Below are 22,836 nucleotides of genomic sequence, written 5' to 3' on the forward strand. Positions count from 1 at the left end.
AAAGGATTTGGTAAGAAAACATTGAAGTGGAGAAAACACTGCTAGTGAATGATGGAGCTGCTGAGTGTTGTGCTGTCACCTGAAGAGTACTGGCTGTGGTATTTGTACAGCTTCACCAGGACAGGAGACGGCACCACCAGGAAGTCTCTCAGTGACGTGGTGACAGAGTGAGCAACCACGGGGAAGCGCTCACACAGACGACCCAAACCCTGAAGAGTGAAGACACACTTGTGGATTTGTGGGTACAAATTAAAGAGAATGTATGTACGTTTTTAGACGTATAAACGTTTTTAATTTATCTTTATTGCCAATGTGTGAACAGGTTGTAACCTAACCTATAAAATCAGACCTTCCGCAGCTTTCTGGGTCTCCTCTCTCAGCCTGTAGGCTGCTTTTAATGTCAGGAATGAGGGCCGTTTTTTTCCGGGGAAATACAACAGATGTGACGTCATGCGTGTCGCAAGTGCCTTTATTTTCAGCTGCGCTTCAGGGCTAACAGTGTGCAGCCATAGCCAACCACTCTAAACCTGCGCAGTCAGTTTTTAGTTCAGCTCACATTTTTATCCGTAGAAGAAGGAAAGTGGATATAAAAAAACAAGCAGTTACCTGTAAGCAGCAAATGAGCAGCGGCATGTGAGCGATGATGACTTTACTGGACGTCTTGGACTGCAGCTTCTCTGACAGTTTGGTGCAAAGGTTCTCAGCTCCTGGTGAAGAGATGAAGAGAGAAAACGTTTGCAGAGATTACCTCTAAGACAGATGACTTCCTGTCTGAATGAAGTGATTCCTCACCTTGCTCCTCAGTGACAGCCCACACCATGAGGTCCACACAGGCAGCGTTGGCCTGGCAGCGCAGTTTGAGTGGGCTCAGTTCACTCTGGAGGTACTCCACATCATGCAGGATCCTCTGCAGCTCCGACTGGCTGCTGCTGAACTGCTCCAGCACAAAGTCATGAACCTCCTTCACAAAGTCTGTCTGGAGGTCTGGGGAGCACAGAAAATACTTATTGTCATATTTAAGAAGAAATATTCTGGCTAAATTTCTGAATAAATTGAAGAAAGATTCTTTACCTTTTAAATTGTACAGGGTGTCTCTCAGCATTTTAAAAATGGCTACATACAGAGGATCACTGAAGGTTTTGTAGTAGAGATGAAGACCAGGACTCAACTACCAACAGAGTAGCAGAAATATATCAATGAACCAGTACAGAGTAAACAGAGTAGACACACATCTGCAGTGATTTAAGAGTCATACTGTACCTCTAGAAGTTCTGCCAGGGAGTCATCCAGTGATTTTAAAAACGACTCAGAGACAAACTGTTCCACCTATTTGAGAGAAACAAGTGAATGAATTTTCCCTCTTAAATGAAATGCATCTACTCTTCTGCCGCTGTGAATGCTAACCATGTGGAGGAGCTGTCTGAGCATATCCAGAGGGACGTGAAACTCTCCAGAGCTGCTTCCAGTGAAAAGAGGGGAGACGGAGAAGCTGGAGCTGATGGTGGAGAAGTAGTAGTCAGGGTCCACTGCGCTGCCATCAGGGAGGTACGAGCCTGGAGACGGAAAGCAGAAGTACTTAATGGAGAAGTACTTCATACAACCCCTCTTCAAAACATCCAAACTATCCCTTTAAAGCATGTTCTCAGAGACACTGATTCCTGAAAGCCCAACAGCCTCATCTGCTTCTGCCCGGTTTCCTACCTTCAAAGTACTGAGCTGAGGGGTCAGCAGGTGAGATGGGGGTCAGACAGGCTCTCTCTGGACTGGCCTGTAAACACAGAAAAAAGTGTATGTGAAAAGATATCACTTTTTACAGGTTCGATTTGTCAACTTTCATTTCCCAAATGATCTCTACCTGTTGACTGGAGCCTTTATGTCTCAGAGTGTCTCCCTGACACACCGTGAGCAAAGAGCTCGGCAGGATGGAGCGGAAGTCGTTGAAGGACCGCCGGTGCGTCGCATCGCTATCGTCGGCATTAGGCGGTATAGGAACGACCGGTCGGGGGAACAGCTTGGACAGTAATGGCTCATCGGTGTTGCTGTAACGGCCAAACGCTCGGGCAACACCGAGCAGGGTGGGCACAGTGTACCTGCACAGGTATTCTGTACAGAAAAAAGGGTTACAAAAGGTAGAGAAATATGAATACGCAGAGCGGCTAAGTTACATACAAAGGAAGGAGGAGGTGTGTTATGTCGGCACCTTTATCATGAGCCTCTGGATTCTTGCAGATATCTTGCAGGATCTGCATGATGTCCATGACCGCCTCCAGGATCTGACAAACATGTTACATCATCACATACTCCAACTTACATACCTAGTTTGTCTACTTTAAACAAATCTTAGAATTCTTTGTTTGAACAGATTTACAGAGATTGTCCCTCATCATCTTTTACACTGGAATCCCAACTGGAAGGAGTTTCGGACGAACAATATCAGCAACCAAAAATACACACAAACCCACATACATACCTGTCCTCGTAAGGTCTCATCACGTTGGGCAACGTCTGAGAGGAGGGTTACAAGACCAAAGGTGAAGATCTCTGCGACAGGAAGGGTCTCTGCAAGACAGGAAGTTCAGCACATATTAAAAAACAGCCTAACGCTACACCCTGCTGCTGCATTCACATGGAATCAGGCAGACGGACAACACCTTCTGGACGGCACAAGCAAACAGTCCGACAGAAAGGCAGGACGGCAAAACGAATCATGACAATATGTTGCTATGGTGATGTAATAAAATATATTACATAAAATTATTTAGTATCTACTATTTTATGTAATTATTCTAGTAATGCATGTAGCTATAAAATGCAGCTTTCTCTCAATATCTCTATAGTATCTGAAACATGATGCAGCGTGCGTATGGCGTTACGTCACTGTGCATGCTGACGGAAAGCATCAATGAGAGGAATCGATATTCACAGGGGCATGCGATTACAAGGAATTGGAGAACTAGGAACCGGCTCTTAATGGGAACCGATTCTCGATACCCACCAAAGCCAACAATTTACCCACATTTGGCGGGTGGCGGGTGTTAATTTCAGAACCTGGTTGCCGGTATTCTCTGCCGGCCTCACCTAATTATACCGTCCTGCTCTCGTCCACTAAAATTATATCCGGTTCACCGTCTACCGTCTGTCTGATTCCATGTGACTGCAGCATAAACTGTATTCAGGCATCCATACTTAAGACACAATTATAGTGAATATCATATGGTATATTTAATATTGTGACAAAATCCCAGGTGTATAGTTACCCCTTCCTTTGCGTTCTGAGCTTTCTTCAATCCATTGAACTTTAGGAAGCCCTTTAAGCAACCCCAGAAGGTAGGGGACGATAGCATCTTTGTGCTGCAACACAAGTATACCACAGCTTGCAGTTTACCACTGCTGTATGAGCATGATGTAAAAGCACAAACGTATTATGAAGTGGAAAGGTAAGCAGGAACAGTGTTCACCTGCAGGTCTGACTCCACCAGAAAGATTCCCAGTGCAATGACAGCATCCCTCCTCCTCTCGTCCAGCTGGAAGACTCCTCTGAAGTCCACGGGACACATGCATTGTAGCTTCTGGACCTGTGAGAGGACAACACATTCGTCACAGCTGATGCTGTTTTGATTAAGATGAGCTGTAAGCATAAGCTATTCGGATGATACAATCTTTTAAAAGTACAGAATATACCTGCCCACGGGGCTCTAACAGACACATAACTCACGTCTAAGTTCCATTAGCGGTAATGATTTCGTTGGCCTAAATGAGCATCAGGAATCGAGCCAAACCTGCCCTTTGGCATTAATTAGCATAATGCTAAAGGGCCGGACTTAAACTGTGACAGGGATTTATACACCATTTAAACACAGGTTTTAATCAATACGCAATGCAAAGGGATCTTTTAAGCTAATAATACTGTTGAAGGATGAGATTTGTTGGATTTCAAACGCTATAGATTAACTCTGTTATGTTTGTTAGTTGCCAAAACAGTAATAAAATGCAAAAAAAGTGGATTTGGGTTCAGCTGGTTGAATGCCAAAGCTCAACCTAATGTGCTCAGGCAAGACAGGAAAAAATATGATTATAGAAACATAGAACAATTTAATGAGAAAGTTGGAGTTGAACCAAAAGGACACTTCCACCACACAAACAATTTTAAGCCAATAAAATACAACAATATGTTCTTGAGTATGAAACACAACCCACATTACACAACCTTCTGCTCTAACCTCATTCCCACTATAAACTAAAGTCTTGCACTATAATGTAACTGATACTGACATTGCACATACTGTACATACTTTCTGTGCGTGTATGTGTACACTTTAATTCTATTCTAATTAAAATATTTGTATAGCTGTCCTGTGTGTGCGTAGCGTAGCCTAAAGGGGCTACTTGCGATTCATTGTGCAACCCTGTATTGTGAAATGAACCTTGAACTTTGAAAGGCGGTTAATGCACAAACAATGAGGCCTATGGGCTGAAGCAGACCCCTGGAGTCAAACGGTTAGTCAATAAATCAATTAGTTGATTGACTGAAAATCAATTGGTGAAACGATTTGGATAATGCCAAACACTTGCAGGTGCCATGGCGATACTGTTCTTTCTCATATTTGATAGTTAACTGATTATTTTTGTGGTTTTAGATAGGGCTACATGATAAATTGAAAATGAGTTGTGATCACGATTTTGGCTTCCCACAATTAAATGAACATGATCAACTGTGATATTGGTATTTAAAATGCTCTGCTCCAAAAAAAACTAAACTACCAGCGCACCCTGCAGAACTTTCCTGAATGCTGCGGCTGCAGTCCAGAGTAGAAGAGTAATATATTACTTAAAATGCACTGAATTCAGGTGAAGAAGAACCTTATTTTAAGTTTTATTTTGATGCAAAGATCTGTACATTAGCAGGAATGTAGCACAACATGGAAGTGAAAGCAGTTGATTTAAAAGTGCAATAAAAATATTTTGTCCCTAAAATTTAAAAATGATCGTGATCTCAATATTGATCAAAAATAATCATGATCCTTTTGGCCATAATCGTGCAGCCCTAGTTTTAGAGTAGACTAACCACAACAAGCACTTTGAAGACGTCTCTTTGGGTTCTGGGTGATTATAATAGTAATTTTTTACAGTTTCCTGATATTTTATGGGCTAAATGATTCAGTGATTTGTCGAGAAAATAATCATAAGATTAATCAATAATTAAAATTTGTAGTTGCAGCTCTACTGTAGGTCAAAGAGATGGTTTATGCTTCTAGCTACACTTTTTAAAGTGTGCTTATACAGATCTTTATGACAAGCACATTTCAAAAGAGCTTACACACACATATAAAAAGCAAGGCATAGTCCACTTACAGAATAATACAGTGGGCTGACTACTCACTGTATTAATGCCACCACAGCTCTTTCATCATAACATATACTTCCTGTTTTAAGTCAAAAAACATTTCCCCATTTTGAATCTCAGTGGGTGTATTTTTCTAATCACTTCAAAGTTTGAGGTATTTCAGAAGCTGCCTTGTGGCTCGCCATAATCTCATGACCACAAATCCAAACCTCCTGAGTGAGTGAGTGACACAGTCAACCGCATTATTCCAACAACCTGAGTCTCAGCAGTATTTTAATACCATTCAACACTGAGATCATTGAAGTTAAAGTTTCTTCATCTAACATGTTTTGCAAGATGAAATCATTACATCTTCTGGGTGGAACTTAAAGTTGCTTCCCTCTTGTGATCCCTTAGTCTGCCTGTTATGACTTGTGCATACTTCTTATTTATTTAAATCATGAAAACAATATGGAGCATATACTTCTTCTTTGTTATGGCCAGATTAATCTGTTTGGTGTCCTTGTTGCCTCCAAGTTCCCATCAAGTACAGTGCACAAAGTACACTTAGATGATGTACACTTATACACTACTTTATTTAGAAAGTTCAACATAGTAGTAAGATTTTTCATTATAAAAAAATCGTAGTCAAATATGTTTTAAAATCAGTATCTTTAAAAGTATAAAAGGAGGGTATTCTTTTAAGCCATATCATTTAATGGATATAATATTTTGCTAATTAAATTAATTTCATCTGCCGAAAAACTGGGATTGTTAAAAGTGAGCAAAAGTAGCATTAAAACAATCTACAAACACGTGTTCAATAGTTTCCCCTTCACAATACTCAGAAACCAACTAGTACTTCTGGTACTGGAATACTACCTGGGCTCAGGTGATCTGTAACAAAACACATCTTTAATTTAGGGAAGTGCACCATTAAAGGTGTTACAACTAGATTTTGACTCAGGGCAACAAGACCACATAGTAAAGCTGTTTGTCTGCTACTGCCCAAAGCTTGTGTAGACTGCATATCTTCTTGCTGTTAAATGTTAAGTTTGTTGTGATTGTTTGTCTTTACTACTTGCTACTTGTTCGGTTGTTGTATTGCCTACTATACTGTTTGTCTGGTACTGTCTGTTGATTGTGTGCCTGTCTGCATTTTCTTTTAAGTAATGCTTGTTGTCATATGTAATGCTTGTCGTGTATGCTAGTGCTGTCTTTTTTAACTTTTGATATTTCTTTTTACCCCCTTCCCTCAAGAGGCTTTGCCTTTTGCCAGGCCGCCATTGTAAACTGACTTGCCTGGTTAAATAAAGATTAAAGTAGTTGTACATTAGTGGTCCAAAATCCCAGACCAATTTGGAGTAATGAAATTAGGAAAAAGTAACTGACACACAGTGAAGCTGGGACTTGTTGTTGTGTGTCTCCTAGTTAAAACTGTTCTCATTTACTATTGATTTCTCCTGTCAGACACATCGACAACTTGACTATGTCACTCGAAAACGCTGCAATTAGTTCATCGATACATCGATCCACTCTACATCAATATGCAATACATTTGTATTTAGCACTGATTGCTTCAGTGTTATACAGAACTGTATATATTCCTTTTTATTTCTTCCTTTAGTGCTACTTTTAAATAGTTTGTTATTGCCTACTTTATTGTTTCTGTTCTATTCTAATTCAAATATTTTGAATATCATAATTTTATGTAATTATGTAATGTATATGGCACCTTTCAAAAATAAAGTTACAAATTAATTGTATCATGCTTTGCAATAAAAGCATGATAAAAGCAATTAACATCCAGAACTTAAGATCTAAACACATAAAATAATATAAATAGTTATAAACAATATACCATCAATTAAGAAAAAAGAAAGAGAAAAAGAGAAAAGTAAGTCTTAAGAAGAGATTTAAAGGAAGATACTGAGAATATCTGCCACAACGACATTTAACCGTGCAATTCTGTGTTGTATAATAACAATAATAAATCCTTCCTGTACCACCCTGTATGAATGACAGCTATTATATATATATATAATACTAATTATTATATTATATACATAATAATAATAATAATATTATGTATATAATAATAATTATATTACATATATATATATATAATTATTATACATTTCATTGTGCAATCCAGTGTTGTATAATAACAATAATAAATCCTTCCTGTTCCTGTACCACCCTGTATGAATGACAGCTATTATATATATATAATACTAATTATTATATTATATACATAACAATAATATTATGTTTATGTAAATAATATTATATATATAATATAATTATATTATATATATAATATAATTATTATACATTTCATTGTGCAATCCTGTGTTGTATAATAACAATAATAAATCTTTCCTGTTCCTGTACCACCCTGTATGAATGATAGCTATTATATATATATATAAATTATATATATAGATATTATAATAATAAATTATATATATAAATATTATAATAATCATTATATTATATATATATTATAATAATTATTATATATATTATAATTATATATATATATATATTATAATAATCATTATATTATATATATATTATAATAATATATAATATATCTTATATATATAATATATATATATTATAATAATAATTATATTTATATATATATATATAATTATATAACATATATATATAATATACTTATTTAATATTAATTCCCAAGGAAAGAGAGATATCCATGCTATCACATGTCAAGTCTTTAATCTAGCAGCAGATTAGCTAGCTGTAGGTTCATAACAGCTAGCTGCCGTTAGCCTCCTCTGAAGTCAGTTAAATGCTCCTGAATCGCCATTAAATCTCTAAATAACAACCTAATTCATACATTCTCAACCTGACCTACATGTTTCCTGTGTTTCTACGTTAATAACACACACTATAGCGGTAGAGGAGTTGAGTTAAAGACCTCTAATGTCAGACTCTCTCCTCTCTGTGTTGACAGGTATCGTTTTAACGGCCGCGTATTACCGGTTAACGGGAGTTACCTTCTCTAACGGAGCCGTCCGGTGAGCCGCCAGAGACCGGGCCAGAGACAGGACGGTGTTGAAGTAGAAGCCTCTGCTTCCTCCTCCGTTCAGAGACATGTTTAAAGACGTCTTAATGCCAACACAAGAAGAGCTCAGACATCTTCTTTCATCCGTCCTGAGGAGGAGCAGCGGGAGGAGGAGCAGCTCCTGAGGAGGAGCAGCGGGAGGAGGAGCAGCAGCGGGAGGAGCAGCGAACTACAGCACACAGCAACGGTCCACTGACAACTACGGAGAGCGAGAGGGGGGCGGGACAAAACGCGAAGCAAGGTCACAGTGCACTAAACGCTACACCTTCAACTAGCTGTGATGAACACATTAGTGCATCAATAATTATCAATAATTAATATAGTATATAGGACTATGAAATGGGCCATTCTGCATAATGAATACTTGTATTTTTAGTGCTTCAGGTATATTTTGATGCTGATACTTATGTAAGATTTGGAATGCATGAGTAAGTACAATTTTGAGGTGCATGTACTGTAATAGTGACATTTTATTTATTAAATTTTATTTATTTATCTTTTTATTAATTCCCCATTAAATTGTTTCTGTTTTATTTTCCATTTTATTTATTTATGGATTATTATTTCATTATTTATTTATTCATTCACATTTGTGAAATTTCTGTTGTGGGCACAAATGTGTTAATACGTACAAAAACCAATGGGCCATTCTGCATAATGAATACTTTTACTTTTGGTACTTTAAGTATATTTGGATGCTGATACGTCTGTACTTTTACTTATGTAAGATTTTGAATGCATGAGTAAGTACAATTTTGTTTGTAAACAAAATATTTGCATTACTTTAAAATCCAAAATAGTATGGTGGACAGAACCAAGCTAATATCAAAAACATATATATATATATAAGCATATATATATATATATATATATATATATATATGATATAAGATATACCATATATATTATATAAATAATAAATAAATGACTCGATAAATAAATAAATGTCATAAAACACAGCATATTTGTATTTTTGTGTATGAAGACTGACATCTATGATTAATCAACATTTTATTGCTGATCATTATTATCTCTTTTATTTCATTAAAATTGTATTATTTTAATACAATCTGCATATTTTGTGTGTTTTTTTGTGTGGTATAGTTTTATTGTTATTTTTATTTCCTTGTATTTTATTTATCTTTTATTATCTTAAATACCCATCTTTAATTGCTTTCTTATTCAATGGACTTTTATATTGGTTGTTTTGGTGTGCATTAGTCTCTAAATCCATTTTTAACACTATTTTTGTCAATCGTCTGTCCAGCACTTTGAATTGCATTTGACTTGTTTGAAAGGTGCTATATAAATAAAGTTTGATTCATTGATATGGTTATTGTCTTTTACTTTTTTTCAGGGTGTAGAGAAAATCATGCAATCCCCTATTTAAAAAGAAAATGTTTTAAAATCAATATTTACGCTGATGCACAAAGCTTGATGAAAAAAAATTAATTTAAATGTCTTAAAAAAATTATAGAAATTAAAAAACTCTAAATGTATAAAATTAAAGTTATTGTAATGTTGCGTTAAGGACATTTAATAAGAACAAGTGATGAAAACCATATAAAAAATAAACATGTTACAGATTCTTAACCACTAGATGTAATTTTGTGTTCATGTTTATATGTATTACATATTCTAATGGTTAAAATTAAATTCATAGAGAGAATGCACTGTGGTATTTCTACTTTTACTTAAGTAAAAAGATCAGAGTACTTCTTCCACTCACCGCTAAGAACAAATACTGTAAAATGAGACCGGTATGATCGTTGAAATGAACACAACAAAATGAACAGTCTGATCCAATGTTTATTTGTGAGATGTTAGAATTAATTAGACCGAAGGCACAATACTCGGTTCTAACTACTGGACTCTTTTTCATGTCTTGATATGAAAAAAAAAAGATATTTAAATAGCTGTGACATCCGAGTCTACATGAATGCAAGCTGGAGTAAACATTAGGAAAACAATGAACAGCGTTGCATGTAAACATGCCAGACTCACAAGCTACAAACTCCAGTCTAGAACATGGATTTATATATATATATATATATATATAATAATATATTTAAATGTATGTGAGCAGCAGTTGGCACATTGGGTCATCAGTTGGTGTAAAAAGTAAAAAGGCAATTAGTTAAAAATTAAAAATCTGCAATAAAATCTATCCTAAAGCACTCGTCCTCCCTGGAATGAGATTGGAAGGCACTATTAATGGCACTTCCCAAACAGGCATGTCAATAAAAGGCAATTTAAAAAGCAGAAATTCACCATCAGTTAGGATGAATTTAGAAGATATAAACATTTCAGAAAAGACCTCATAAACTGCCTGGAATTAAACATGTGGCACCACAGCAGCAACGTGTGCAACTGAGTACATTATTATAAAATCTGTAGTGACTAAAGCACATACAACATTCAATCATTCTTAATCTGAAAAGATCTCAAAATGAATACATAGGCACTTTTATAGCAGACATTCTAGTATGTTAATGGATTTAAAGCATCTCTGCAACTTAAAAGTCAACCACTGTTTTTGTGGAAATGTGCATTTCTACAGAAGTTGTGTACATATGTGACATAATTAAAATAACTATAGATCCTACAATGTTGATTAAATTGTGATTTAAGGCATTTAGTTTTGTACCTGTCGCCTCTGCAGCACGTGACATCTGAATATAAATGATCTCATCAGATACTGAATGAAATAATGGTTTTGAAAATAAATGCATATAAAGAGGGCTTTTAAAATGTTTGATCTCTGATATAATCTCTCATTTCAAGTATAATTTCTTTGTCTTCAGTGTCTTAATCACATTATGTTGGGTCGGGTATTGGTTTCTCTTTGATTGCAGATTTAGTATAACTGACTTCAAAGCGCTGTCAGCGTTCCCATTTATCTAAATAAATGCCCCGCTCCTTTCCCTGAGCTCTTAAGGAAATTCCCCCTTCTGGAAATTAAGAAAAAAACAGCCAGTGTAAGCAGTGACTCTGCAATCTGGAGCTGTTTTTCATGCAGATAAATCTTCCACTTGTAGAAGCTGTGTTATAAATAAAATCAAGAACATACCAATCCCTTTCTTTCTTTCTGTCTGATAAATCATGTAGAGGTAGATATTAGAACCTAGAAGCAGGGTTTAGGGAGATTGGTTTGGCCTGGTTAGTAATGTGAACGGCCCGTCCTAACACGCCTGCTTGTTGTGTAGCACCGGAGGGGATGTTGACGGAGGGGGGGAGGGTCCATTTCAGTCCGTCTTCCACACTTTGTTGAGGACCTTCACGACTTCCTCGTAGATAATGAAGACGATGGCCACGTCCATACACACCCGACACAGCCGGGGAACAGTACCTTTGTAGAACCTGGAGGGGACAAAGAGAGTTAATACTCACCCAAAAGGTTTATTTAGAAATACATTATCACAGAATCCCAGTCACCTTTCAAGGCAAAACACCATTATACTAGTACTACTAATAGTTACATTATTTTTATTACTTTAAAATCCAAAATAGTATGGAGGACAGAACCTGCTAAAATCAAAAAGAAATGAACAAACGACTCAATAAATAAATAAATAAATAAATAAATGTCATTAAATGAAGCAAAAACATTATTAAAAATAAATGTAGCCATTAATTAATTGATTTGCTTCTTTATTTATTTATTTTTGTATTAATTCCCTTATTTTAATTCCCTTACAAATTTACCTCTTTTTAAATATTCCCTTTATTTATTTATGTATTTATTTTTATTAATTTTTAAATTAATTTTTGCATTAATTTTTTATTTATTCATTATTCATACATGTGAAAATTTCTTCACATTTGGGAAATTTCTGTTGCGGGCACAAATGTGTTAATACATACAAAAACCAAAGTATAAAAATGTCAAGTTGAGGTTTTACAGTAGGTTATGTGCGTGGTCAGGCGCAGAGACTTCCTGGTCTCAGTTGGTTGCCTAGCAACCTCACTGCGACGGCAAGACTCCGGGAAGTCACTGTGTCCGACAAATAAAATAGTCCTGCACATACTGACACGAGTCAGTATCAATCTTCTCATCTAATGCTCGGCAATAAAGTGAATATGTGTATTTGTAACTATTAATTTAATTCTCAACTCCAACTATTAAACTCTCCATAAAAACAGCTTATACAAAATATGTAAATCCCTTCTATCATCAGTCATTCTCCATAAATCAACTCAGTGAACTTACGCCTTCGGCCCCTCATGCTTCATGATCTTGACGGCACAGTCCATTGTGCTTTTGTACTTGTGAGCATCGAGTCCCTGTTAAATAACATACGTACATGTTAGTCACTCTGCTCGGGGTTAAATCATGAGATTCCTCTAACAGGTGAACGTGTTATTATTCAACCCACCTGCATCCTGGTCTTTATGACATCCAGCGGAGTGTTTCCAAACACGCTGGCAGCACCGGCAACGGCTCCACACAGCCCGGTTATCAGAGGGTTAATGGCTTTGTTGGGGTCATCACCTTAATAAAACAAAAACAAAAGATGATTGTTTGGCTGCTCTTTTGGTTGCATATGGTGATTATAAAAGACGTGGAAGTGATTCACTCACTCACCTTTGTACCAGTTCCTCATGGAAGTCATTACATAGAAGCGGATGGCCTGGTTGGAGCCTTGTTTCATCACGGTGGCTGTCAGGCCTTGGTACGTCCCCTTCAGTCCTAAAAACACATTATCACAGCTTTATCATATTAAAACTCTCACATGATGCTGAGGAGGAATATTACCCTGTGAATAATAGATGTGATGACTCAGACACAGAAGAAAATGTCCTGTATGTGGTGGAGTCTGAACAGAAGGTGGCAGTAAAACGCAACAGAAACCTTCCTCACCTTCAACTCTGATAATCTCCCTCACTCCGTGGAAGAAGCCCTTGTACTTTGGGTTTGCTGACGTCTGATCATGGATGAATTTGACCTAAAATGACATCATAACAATGATCAATAAATTGTCAAAGAATCAAAACAGTAGCCCTTAAAACCAGAGGCATTAGAGATATTTTATTTGCATGGAGGTACGATGGATCTTTAACTCGTGAGGAGGACAGGATGAACCATATAGAGGTTTCTGTCAGGTTGGTTAAGTCAGTGTTGTGTTTACAGCTTGTTATGCTGCCCCTCAGTGGCCAAAAACTTAATTAATGCACGCTTTAACATTTTATTTCTTTACCTTAACTGTCTCCATCGGACAGACTACGAACACAGCCTCCGCCACTCCAGCTCCGAGCCCACAGAAGAATCCTTTCTTGCTGTCTAGTCTTCCATTTTCATCACGCACCTTATTACTGATGAACTCAAACACTCCGAATCTGTAGCAGAGAATAAAAACAAGATTAATATTTATTCAAACTAAAAAGTAATCTGCACCACTTTCTAATAAGACAACTGTTATACGTGGTTTATAAATTAAAGTGGCTTTGATAATTAATAAATAACTCTCTTCATTGATCAGTTATAAACCATTAATAACCACAATTGTTTTAATTTCCAGATTTTGAAAAATCCCTTTGAAAGGTTGGATTGTTACTTGAAAAAAAAATTGATTTATTAAAAAAATACTACTATAGGCAAGGTGATATATTGCGACCACATCTGTGTATAAAAAAGTTGATTTATGCAATCAGAACAGTGGGATCTGCATTTGCATTTATCACAGTCGCTGTAAGATCCAACATCATAGCACTACTTTGAGAGGGCACATCTCTTTGAAATAGAGTATTGACTAATCAGTCCACATAAACCATTAATTACTAGATATTCAATATTTTCTATCCACCTTATTTCTATCCCCCATGATGCCTTGTGTGAATTATGTCCATAACTTCCGACGCGTCGTGTCACTGAGCCGTTTTCCACGGTAAACACTACGCTAATCGTCTCTCCTAGAGTGATTGTATTAAAAAAATCTAGTCAAACATGTATTACACCCCTGTAACTGTGTCTGTGTGTGCACAGGTGTGTGAGGTTGGAGGGTTGCAGTACCTGACAGCTGCTTTAGGTATAGAGCCATACAGCAGAGAGCTTAGACCTCTGTACAGACCCCTCACACCATGACCGTCTACCGTCTGCTTCACACAGTCACCTAAAGAGAGAGAGAGGGAGAGGGAGGGAGGGCAGATTATAAAATAATACGTATCAACAAATATCAAAAGACTACTACACTAACTACTGCCAAGAACAGCCGGCTCAGTTAACAGAATCAGCCGCTGCTTTGTTGCTGTAACGGTCAAGTTGTTAAAAGACAAACAGAGTTTCTGGTCTCTAGAAGTGAAACAACATCCCGTCATACTGAGTTTCCACAGATAAACATGGTGAATGCCAAAGTTCACCAGCTCTCATCCAACAGATAACAAACACTGACGTACCACGCAAACACACATCTGTTGGTTCACTCAAATCTGCACCAACACGATGTCTCTACACGTACTACTGATTGTTACTCAAGCAGAAACCGAAAGAGACGTGATGTCGTGTCTATAATTTGGATCTTAAATATCAGTTGAGATTAATGAGACATCATCTGATTAAATCTACAACCACTGTGAACTGCTGTAGGATCTGTAAACTCCATTTATACTGAAACAGTCACTTCCTTTTGGTCACACCATGAACCAAGTATGGCAACTCAAAATTGAAAGATGGTCATTTACTTGTTTGGTTTGGTTAAATGATGATATTCTATTATATCTATAAAATACAACATCATAGTTGTGACTCTTAAGAGTTCATTTCAGGCCTATATAAAAATTAATTGAATTGAATAAAGTAAAATAAAATAAAATAAAATAAAATAAAATAAAATAAAATAAAATAAAATAAAATAAAATAAAATAAAATAAAATAAAATAAAATAAAATAAAATAAATAAAAAATACATTTAATTAAATTTAAATAAATACATAAATAAAGATCGGATACACAAAAACAGCAGGTATAAATAAACAGCAGGGACGAATAAAATAAAATTTGTAAAAGCTACATTAATGTTAAATATGAATGATGGTTATTTTACTTGTTTGGTTTGGTTTAACAGAGATATTCTATAAAATACATCACAGTTGAGACTCTTAAGAAATTAATCTTAGGCCTATATAAAATTAAAATCAATAAAAAATAACTACATTTAATTTAATTTAAATAAATACGTAAATAAAGACTGTAAGCACAAAAACAGCAGGTATAAATAAACAGCAAGGACAAATAAAATAAAAATTGAAAAAGCTACATTAAATATTAAAAATACACCAAAAGCAAGAGCAATACAGTAGTCATGATATATACTATATATATACAAATACAGTATACACTTACAAATGCACCCTGTAAACATGCATACATACAGTATATACGCGCATGGAGACATATAAATTGAGTTTTTAACGGGCTGCATTAGATTTTACAGATGTACCTAATAAAGTGGCCACAGAGTGTAGCTGCATCATCATCACACATGATAATAACAATGAAATGAAGGTTACAGCGGACGTTAACTCACCGATGCCTCTGTATTTGGGAGGATTGGCCTTCTCGTCCAGCTGCAGCTGTGTTTTAACGTACTCTGTGGGGAAGGTGATGCAGATCTCGATGCCTCCGGCTATCCCTCCTGTAATAACGGGAAAAACACGCCGTTAAGCACAGACGCATTTTAACGAGAGAGTTGAGAAACATTAACGCTTTAACGTTTGTTCTGTCAACACCACACAAATGCATTTCAGGAAGAAGAAGCATTCAGACAGCGAGTATAACCAATTATTAATTGTAAAAAGTTAATTTTTCTTCATCTAATCTACTTAAAACATGCAAATATGTGTTTTATTTGAATACTGATCCACATATCCACAATAATTCATGATCTTTTTGCAATCTTGTGTTCCCATGAACTATTAAAAAACCCTATTGAATATTAAATCTTATACTTTTACACTCAAATACTTCACAAACTACGTTTTTAACAGGCCAAATTAAATCACACTGTCTTGCAGCATTCTTCACAATTAATAATAATGATAATAAATGTATTTATGCAGCACATTTCATACTCTTACTTACTGAACAATACTGCTAATTCATTGTTTGATAATATTTGCTGTTTGTTTTAAGTCTGTTGTTTTTAACTTTTTGCTGTTTTGTTTTTAATTTTTGTTTTTAAGTGTGAAACTTTTAGCGCTGCCGTCTTGGCTGGGACTCCCTTGGAAAAGAGATTTGAAATCTCAGTGGGATTATCCTTGATAAATAAAGGTTAAATAAAAAAGAAAAATACAAATAAAAACACAGGTGCAAGACATAGGAGCATTAAAATTATTCTTCAAGGGGAGATACTACAGGCAAAAACATGGTTTTTCATGCATTGGTAAATTTTTTGGCTTATGGGCTATTTTGCTTCCATAAAACGTCTTCTTTCAGACTAGTGGACAGAAAACATTTATTTTACTACTTTGTCTATTTCTCCTAAATTCACTAAAGTTAGCATTAGATAATGCCTCATCTGCATATTTAAACATAACATTTCAGAAAACTTGTAATACAAAAAATGAATTGTCATAACATAAATAATCAACAGGGGAAGTTTCATGGTGATATCTATTAGTTATTATATTTTACTCTATTCACCTGTAGAGTCAAAATGTATGAAATTTAACAATCTTTACAGATCGTTTTCCCAGAAATCTCCACTTCAGTATCACTTACATCCACCAAACTTTCCAGTTTCATTCCTCTCTATATTCTGTAGTTTTTTTACATATATCATTCATAGCCTTATTTATACAACATTTTATTCCGAAAAACATGGCCAAAATTGTTTTTTCTGATATATAAAGTAATTAAAAGAGATATCCCAAATGCTTTCTTTAGAAACCTTTGACTCTAATACATCAACAAAATGAAACAAGAATTTTGAACATGGCTTTATCCAATGTTCAGATTTCTGTTCTGGAAATGTATGAAAAATAGCACATATTTAATTAGATATTGCCTCATTTGCATATTTAAAAATATATTTTCAGAAAACCTTTAATACTAAAAAAAACAAAAACAAAAACAAATCTGTAGTGTCTCCTTGTAAAATAAATAAATAAATAATATTAAAATAATTAATAAATAATAAATAATACTATAGCTGAGGTAAAATACAGTTAAAGTCTCTAGATAAAAGCTAGAAAAGTTGAGCGGTGTGCACATTAGTAATGATCGGAGGAAGTCTATACATGGTGCATGTCCCAGTAGGTCATAGTCTTTCATCTCCAGCATGAACCAGCTGCTCCACCTTAAATCCCGGCTGTCACACATCTGCCGTTCAACAGCAAACACTCAGCCTGCAGCTGATTGGCTCAGCTGACCTCAGTGTGATGCTGCCTGCTGATACTCCCCCTGGCCTGACTCCAGCTCTAAGGGGGTGTGTACTGTGTAGCCTTCAGAGCACACACTGTTCACCACATCACCCCTATACAGCAACACATACCAGCAGCCTGATAGTGGACTGGTTCACCAGTACAGAGGAGGAGAGTGGAGTCAACAAGTTTGACAAGTTATCCCACTAACAGGTCATGAGCAGCGACTACTTGTTTACCCTCCGAGACCAAGATTAGACCAGTTTCTGTCTTTTTTAGGGGGATACGGGGGTCTTTAGGGGGAGATAGCAGGTCAACAGTAGATGTCACATAGAAGTGGTGTACATCATCTGAAAGCTGGGAACCTGAAGATTAATCTGAGATGCAGCTCAACACTGTGTGTCAAGTTGTTCTAGTTATATATCAGAAATAAACATGACTTCATGAATTAATTAAAATTAATTTTGAAAGTGTATACGGGTCAGCAATTTTTGTGTTGATACCATTTGCTACACAAATTTAACAATTTTTTATCACTCGAGCATTGATAAAAATGATCAATAATCCCTCCGAAATACCACATTAAGACACCAAGACCTCGAGGAACACCAGAGAAAAAGCCATGCTGTGATTTGGTAAAAAAAAAAGTTTGACATTTGGAGATTTCTGCAAGAATTGCATTTTTTGACGTTTGGATGGCGAGCGCTTCTGTTGTGTAAACTGCTCAGAAACCCCCTTATTATCAATCTATAGCTAGGAAAGCCATCCATCCTCTGAATGCTCTAGGTCTCTAGTCTGATCCGTCCATCCTCTGAATGCTCTAGGTCTCTAGTTTGATCCGTCCATCCTCTGAATGCTCTAGGTCTCTAGTTTGATCCATCCATCCTCTGAATGCTCTAGGTCTCTAGTTTGATCCATCCATCCTCTGAATGCTCTAGGTCTCTAGTTTGATCCATCCATCCTCTGAATGCTCTAGGTCTCTAGTCTGATCCACCCATCCTCTGAATGCTCTAGGTCTCTAGTCTGATCCATCCATCCTCTGAATGCTCTAGGTGTCTAGTTTGTGGCTGTAAAGTTTCATGAGGCTGTGATTATCCTAGAGGTCACCACAGGTCATTTAATACAGTGAGGTCAAGTTTAAAAAAATGGTCTCACTACAAACACCTCGCCAAAGTTTTGCATAACTTTTGAGCGTTATTTAACCTCCTTCACTACAAGCTAGTATGACATGGTTGGTACTAATAGATTCTTTAGGTTTTCACTCTAGCTCTAAAACTGCTGCAGCCTCTGAAGGACAGTAAAGTCGGTTGGGTCTCAGAGGGTTAAAAAACTAAAAATTGTTTGCAGAAGTGCCAAAGAAGCTAAAAAAAGAAAAAGCTTTACTGTCAAAAATAGATGCTATGTGTTTAACATTTTACAAGCTTGAATTCATCCTCTTATGTTTAAAAAGGGCCCTTTGTTGATGCTTTTAACATGCATTCTTTCTACCAAAATGTCATGCAAAAGAAACAACACTGCAGTTGTGCTCGTGCAATCACAAGATTACAGTATTTTTGTGCCTTTTGGCTGCACACCCGGGCATTCCTTTGGTTAGAGACTGGCGTTACGACTGTAGCTATAAATTAAGCATCAAAACACAGTCCACATCATCATCATCATCATCATCATCATCATCATCTGTAAACAAGCCTCCATGTAGTACCTGCGTTATGTCCTCGTATTCAAGCTGGAAAAAGATATAGAACCAGTTTACCGAGTCTGACCTCTACGAACACCTGGACAGGTATTTAGAAAGTCACCGAGGGGAGACTGAATGTTTATTTAGGTATTACTTTTAAAGACACTTGTTGCAACACAAAGTAGTGTGTAATCAAAACTCAGTTTACCTTTTTAACATTCAAGATAGAACACGTGACTACTACGTGACACCTGTTATTTAATGGTCTGATAATTGAAGCTATTAATGATTATAGTAATTGTAGGATAGGAAGTTATGCTGGTAATTATCATGGATTAGATAAGGTTTGTGTGAACATTACACGTAACTCAATTTTCAAGGAATATTTCCAACATTTTAGGACATATTTCCTTTTTTTTGGCAGAGATTTAGATGAAAAGATTGATACCACTCATGTTTGTACATTAAATATGAAGCTACAGTCAGGAGGTGGTTAGCTTAGCTTAGCATAATGACTGGAAACAGAGGGAAACTGTTAGCCTGGCTCTGTCCAAAGGTAACATCCAGCTACCAGCACCTCTAAAGCTCACTAGTTAACATGTTACATCTTGTTTGTTTAAATTAAAAAGTACCTCAACAGTACTTGAGTAAATGTATTTAGTTACATTCCACCACTGACTATAATACATAACATCTGCACCAGCTTTAAAGCAGATGTGTTCTTGATTGTAACCAAACAGCAGGACAACCATCATATTGTAACCCAGCTGAATGTGCTTTGTCATCGTGGCTCATGGAACTGAACATGGAGACCTGGAGGCCTCTGAGCACACAGGAAAAGGTCACTAAAGGTCAACAGAAAACACCCGCTGAACTGCTGACAGCCAGTGATGGAAGGTAACTAAGTATATTTACTCAACTACTGTACTTAAGTACTGATAAAACTTGCTTACTTTTACTTTAAGTAAATTTTACTGCACAGTGAATACTTTTACTTTAAGTATTTTAACTACATTTAACTGATACTTACTTTTACTACATTTAGCTGACAGTACTTACTTTTACTTTAAGTACTTTAAGTATATTTTACTGCAAATATTTACTTACTTTTACTTTACGTATATTTTACTGCACAATGAATACTTTTACTTTTAGTACTTTCAGTGCATTTAGCTGTTAATACTTACTTTTACTTTAAGTACATTTTACTGCAGAAAGAATACCTTTACTTTCAGTACATTTAGCTGATATAAAACTTACTTTTACTTTAAGTATATTTTACTGATAATACTTACTTACTTTAAGTACATGTTACTGCAGAAAGAATACTTTACATTAAGTACTTTAAGTAGATTTAGCTGATAATACTTTTACTTTAAGTACATTTAGCTGATATAAAACTTACTTTTACTCAAAGTGAATTGTACTGCAAAATGAATACTTTTATTTTAAGTATTTAAAGTACATAAAGTACTTTAACTATATTTTGCTGATACCTACTTTTAGATAGTTAAGTCAGGTTTTGAATGCAGGACTTTTACTTGTAGTGGAGTATTTTCACAGTGTGGTATTAGTACTTTTACTGAAGTAAAGGATCTGATTACCTCTTTCACTACTGAACTTACAACATGAAGTTTTCAGGGTCAAACATTCATCAGTACATCCTGCTGATGATGCAACGTCACCAATAATGATTGTAATGTTGAAGTTTGAGCATCTGTCACTGATTGACTACTGAGGCAGAGCAGGAAACCAGAGTTCATCTCAAACTGGTTTCTAAGAAAATCATTTGTGGATGATAAAGTTTAAAGGTCCCAGGAACACACCACACTGTCCAACCACCAGTCCATAAGACAAGTAACATGTTATGCTGCTGTGTGCAGAGGCTGAGACATGAAGACAGTGAATGAGTCTGCATGAGTCTCACATTGAATCCCATTCACTTTTTGTTGATTTTAAGATCACTATCACTACTATATCTAAAAATGTTCAAACATGTGCATTAAAGACTGTAAATAATAATCTAAAAATATGCATTAAAGACTGTAAATAATAATCTAAAAATGTGCAGAAATGTGCATTAAAGACTGTAAATTATAATCTAAAAATGTGCAGAAATGTGCATTAAAGACTGTAAATTATAATTTAAAAATGTGCATTAAAGATTGTAAATTATTACCTAAAATTGTGCAATAATTTGCATTAAAGACTGTTGTAATCTAAAAATATGCAAAAACGTGCATTAAACACTGTAAATTATAATTTAAAAAATATGCATTAAAGACTGTATATTATAATCTAAAAACGTGCATTAAAGACAGTAAATTATAATCTAAAAATATGCATTAAAGACTGTATATTATAATGTAAAAATGTGCATTAAAGACTGTAAATTATAATGTAAAAATGTGCATTAAAGACTGTAAATTATAATGTAAAAATGTGCAAAAATATACATTAAAGACTGTAAATTATAATGTAAAAATGAGTCTGGTGGTGCTGCATGACTCTCACATTGAATCCCATTCACTTTTTGTTGATTTTAAGATCACTATCACTACTATAAGAGCGCAATGCACCTTATATGCATGTAAGATAAGTGCATAGTAAACAGAGGTGCAGCCGATCACATCTGCACACACAGGATCACAGTTAGAAGTTGTAAACAACTCATGAGCATGTGGAGAGTGTTTCCTACCTGCCAGGATAGCCTTCCCAGGGTGAGTGAGTTTGGCTTTGCCCGCCGGAGCTGCAGCAGCAGCAGCCAGAACCCGAGGTCTGTAGAACGGACTCACAAAGCTGGGTTGACCCGACATGACTGCGGTACCACCGGCCTAACTTTGAGATGTTTTACGGTGTCAACAAGGAGCTTCCTCGGTGGATTCAGCAGCCGTGCAGACTCTCCTGATGTCTGGGTGCTCTGTGCAGGAGGAGGAGTTCCTCTGCAGACATTGACTGTTGGACTTCAGCTGCAGGTCCACAGTTGATAATAAAGTCTGTGTACTTTTCTTCACAGTGAAGTTTACTCCGTGGCGCTCAGAGGCTGATAACGTCGAGTCAGTGTTCACTGTTCATTCAGGGCGGGGCTCAAAGACACGACACTTTACCCCCAGACCACACGGAAAAAACGCCATGTTTGTCACCATCATTTAAGGAGGACCGGAGAGATTCTCTGACTGCACAGAGCTGAAACAGGCTCCGGTTGGTCCGGCCCACTTTAGATACAACTGGTTGCCTGCAGAGGACGCTGTTTATTACAACCACTCATATACAGAGACAGAGAAAATGTGCATTAAAGATCGTGAATTATTATCTAAAGATGTGTAAAAATGTGCATTAATACTATAAATTATCATTTTAAAATCATCATCATTAAAGACTGTATAT

General features: G+C 36.0%; 2 protein-coding genes across 4 annotated transcripts in view; both read right to left on the bottom strand.

Moving 5' to 3' along the window:
* pi4kaa (phosphatidylinositol 4-kinase, catalytic, alpha a) overlaps nucleotides 1-8,620 on the bottom strand; it is a 31,282-nt gene extending 22,662 nt beyond the window's left edge. Inside the window, exons 1-13 of one of the 3 annotated variants that reach the window (XM_074616817.1) lie at nucleotides 8,347-8,616; nucleotides 3,459-3,575; nucleotides 3,258-3,351; nucleotides 2,471-2,559; nucleotides 2,201-2,273; nucleotides 1,856-2,103; nucleotides 1,702-1,768; nucleotides 1,405-1,553; nucleotides 1,261-1,326; nucleotides 1,072-1,168; nucleotides 793-984; nucleotides 607-707; nucleotides 80-209 (exon numbers count right to left, since the gene is read on the bottom strand). In XM_074616817.1, coding sequence (XP_074472918.1) covers nucleotides 80-209; nucleotides 607-707; nucleotides 793-984; nucleotides 1,072-1,168; nucleotides 1,261-1,326; nucleotides 1,405-1,553; nucleotides 1,702-1,768; nucleotides 1,856-2,103; nucleotides 2,201-2,273; nucleotides 2,471-2,559; nucleotides 3,258-3,351; nucleotides 3,459-3,575; nucleotides 8,347-8,445 — 1,522 coding nt within the window. In that variant the 5' untranslated portion in view covers nucleotides 8,446-8,616. Of the gene's footprint in view, nucleotides 1-79; nucleotides 210-606; nucleotides 708-792; nucleotides 985-1,071; nucleotides 1,169-1,260; nucleotides 1,327-1,404; nucleotides 1,554-1,701; nucleotides 1,769-1,855; nucleotides 2,104-2,200; nucleotides 2,274-2,470; nucleotides 2,560-3,257; nucleotides 3,352-3,458; nucleotides 3,576-8,346 lie in introns of all 3 variants that reach the window. The other 2 variants (XM_074616818.1, XM_074616819.1) reach the window with 2 other exon arrangements.
* A 1,585-nt stretch (nucleotides 8,621-10,205) lies between these two features.
* Nucleotides 10,206-22,525, bottom strand: slc25a1b (slc25a1 solute carrier family 25 member 1b). The gene is made up of 9 exons (XM_074616771.1): nucleotides 22,148-22,525; nucleotides 15,938-16,045; nucleotides 14,425-14,524; nucleotides 13,613-13,751; nucleotides 13,276-13,360; nucleotides 13,000-13,104; nucleotides 12,791-12,906; nucleotides 12,625-12,698; nucleotides 10,206-11,774 (listed from the first exon to the last, which is right to left on the bottom strand). Exons 1-9 carry the CDS (start codon nucleotides 22,263-22,265, stop codon nucleotides 11,660-11,662), a joined length of 960 nt encoding a protein of 319 aa, XP_074472872.1. The 5' UTR covers nucleotides 22,266-22,525; the 3' UTR covers nucleotides 10,206-11,659.
* Nucleotides 22,526-22,836: the final 311 nt, after the last annotated feature.

This window comes from Sebastes fasciatus, chromosome 19 (assembly GCF_043250625.1).
Source record: "Sebastes fasciatus isolate fSebFas1 chromosome 19, fSebFas1.pri, whole genome shotgun sequence".
Classification (NCBI taxonomy): domain Eukaryota; kingdom Metazoa; phylum Chordata; class Actinopteri; order Perciformes; family Sebastidae; genus Sebastes; species Sebastes fasciatus.

Excerpts from the sequence above, each read along its gene's own strand:
- slc25a1b (XM_074616771.1), bottom strand. The coding sequence starts at position 22,265 with ATGTCGGGTCAACCCAGCTTTGTGAGTCCGTTCTACAGACCTCGGGTT. Across the intron at positions 14,525-15,937 it reads TCCCAAATACAGAGGCATCG|GTGACTGTGTGAAGCAGACG; the intron begins GTGAGTTAACGT and ends CTCTCTCTTTAG. Across the intron at positions 11,775-12,624 it reads AAGCATGAGGGGCCGAAGGC|GTTCTACAAAGGTACTGTTC; the intron begins GTAAGTTCACTG and ends TGTCCCCTCCAG.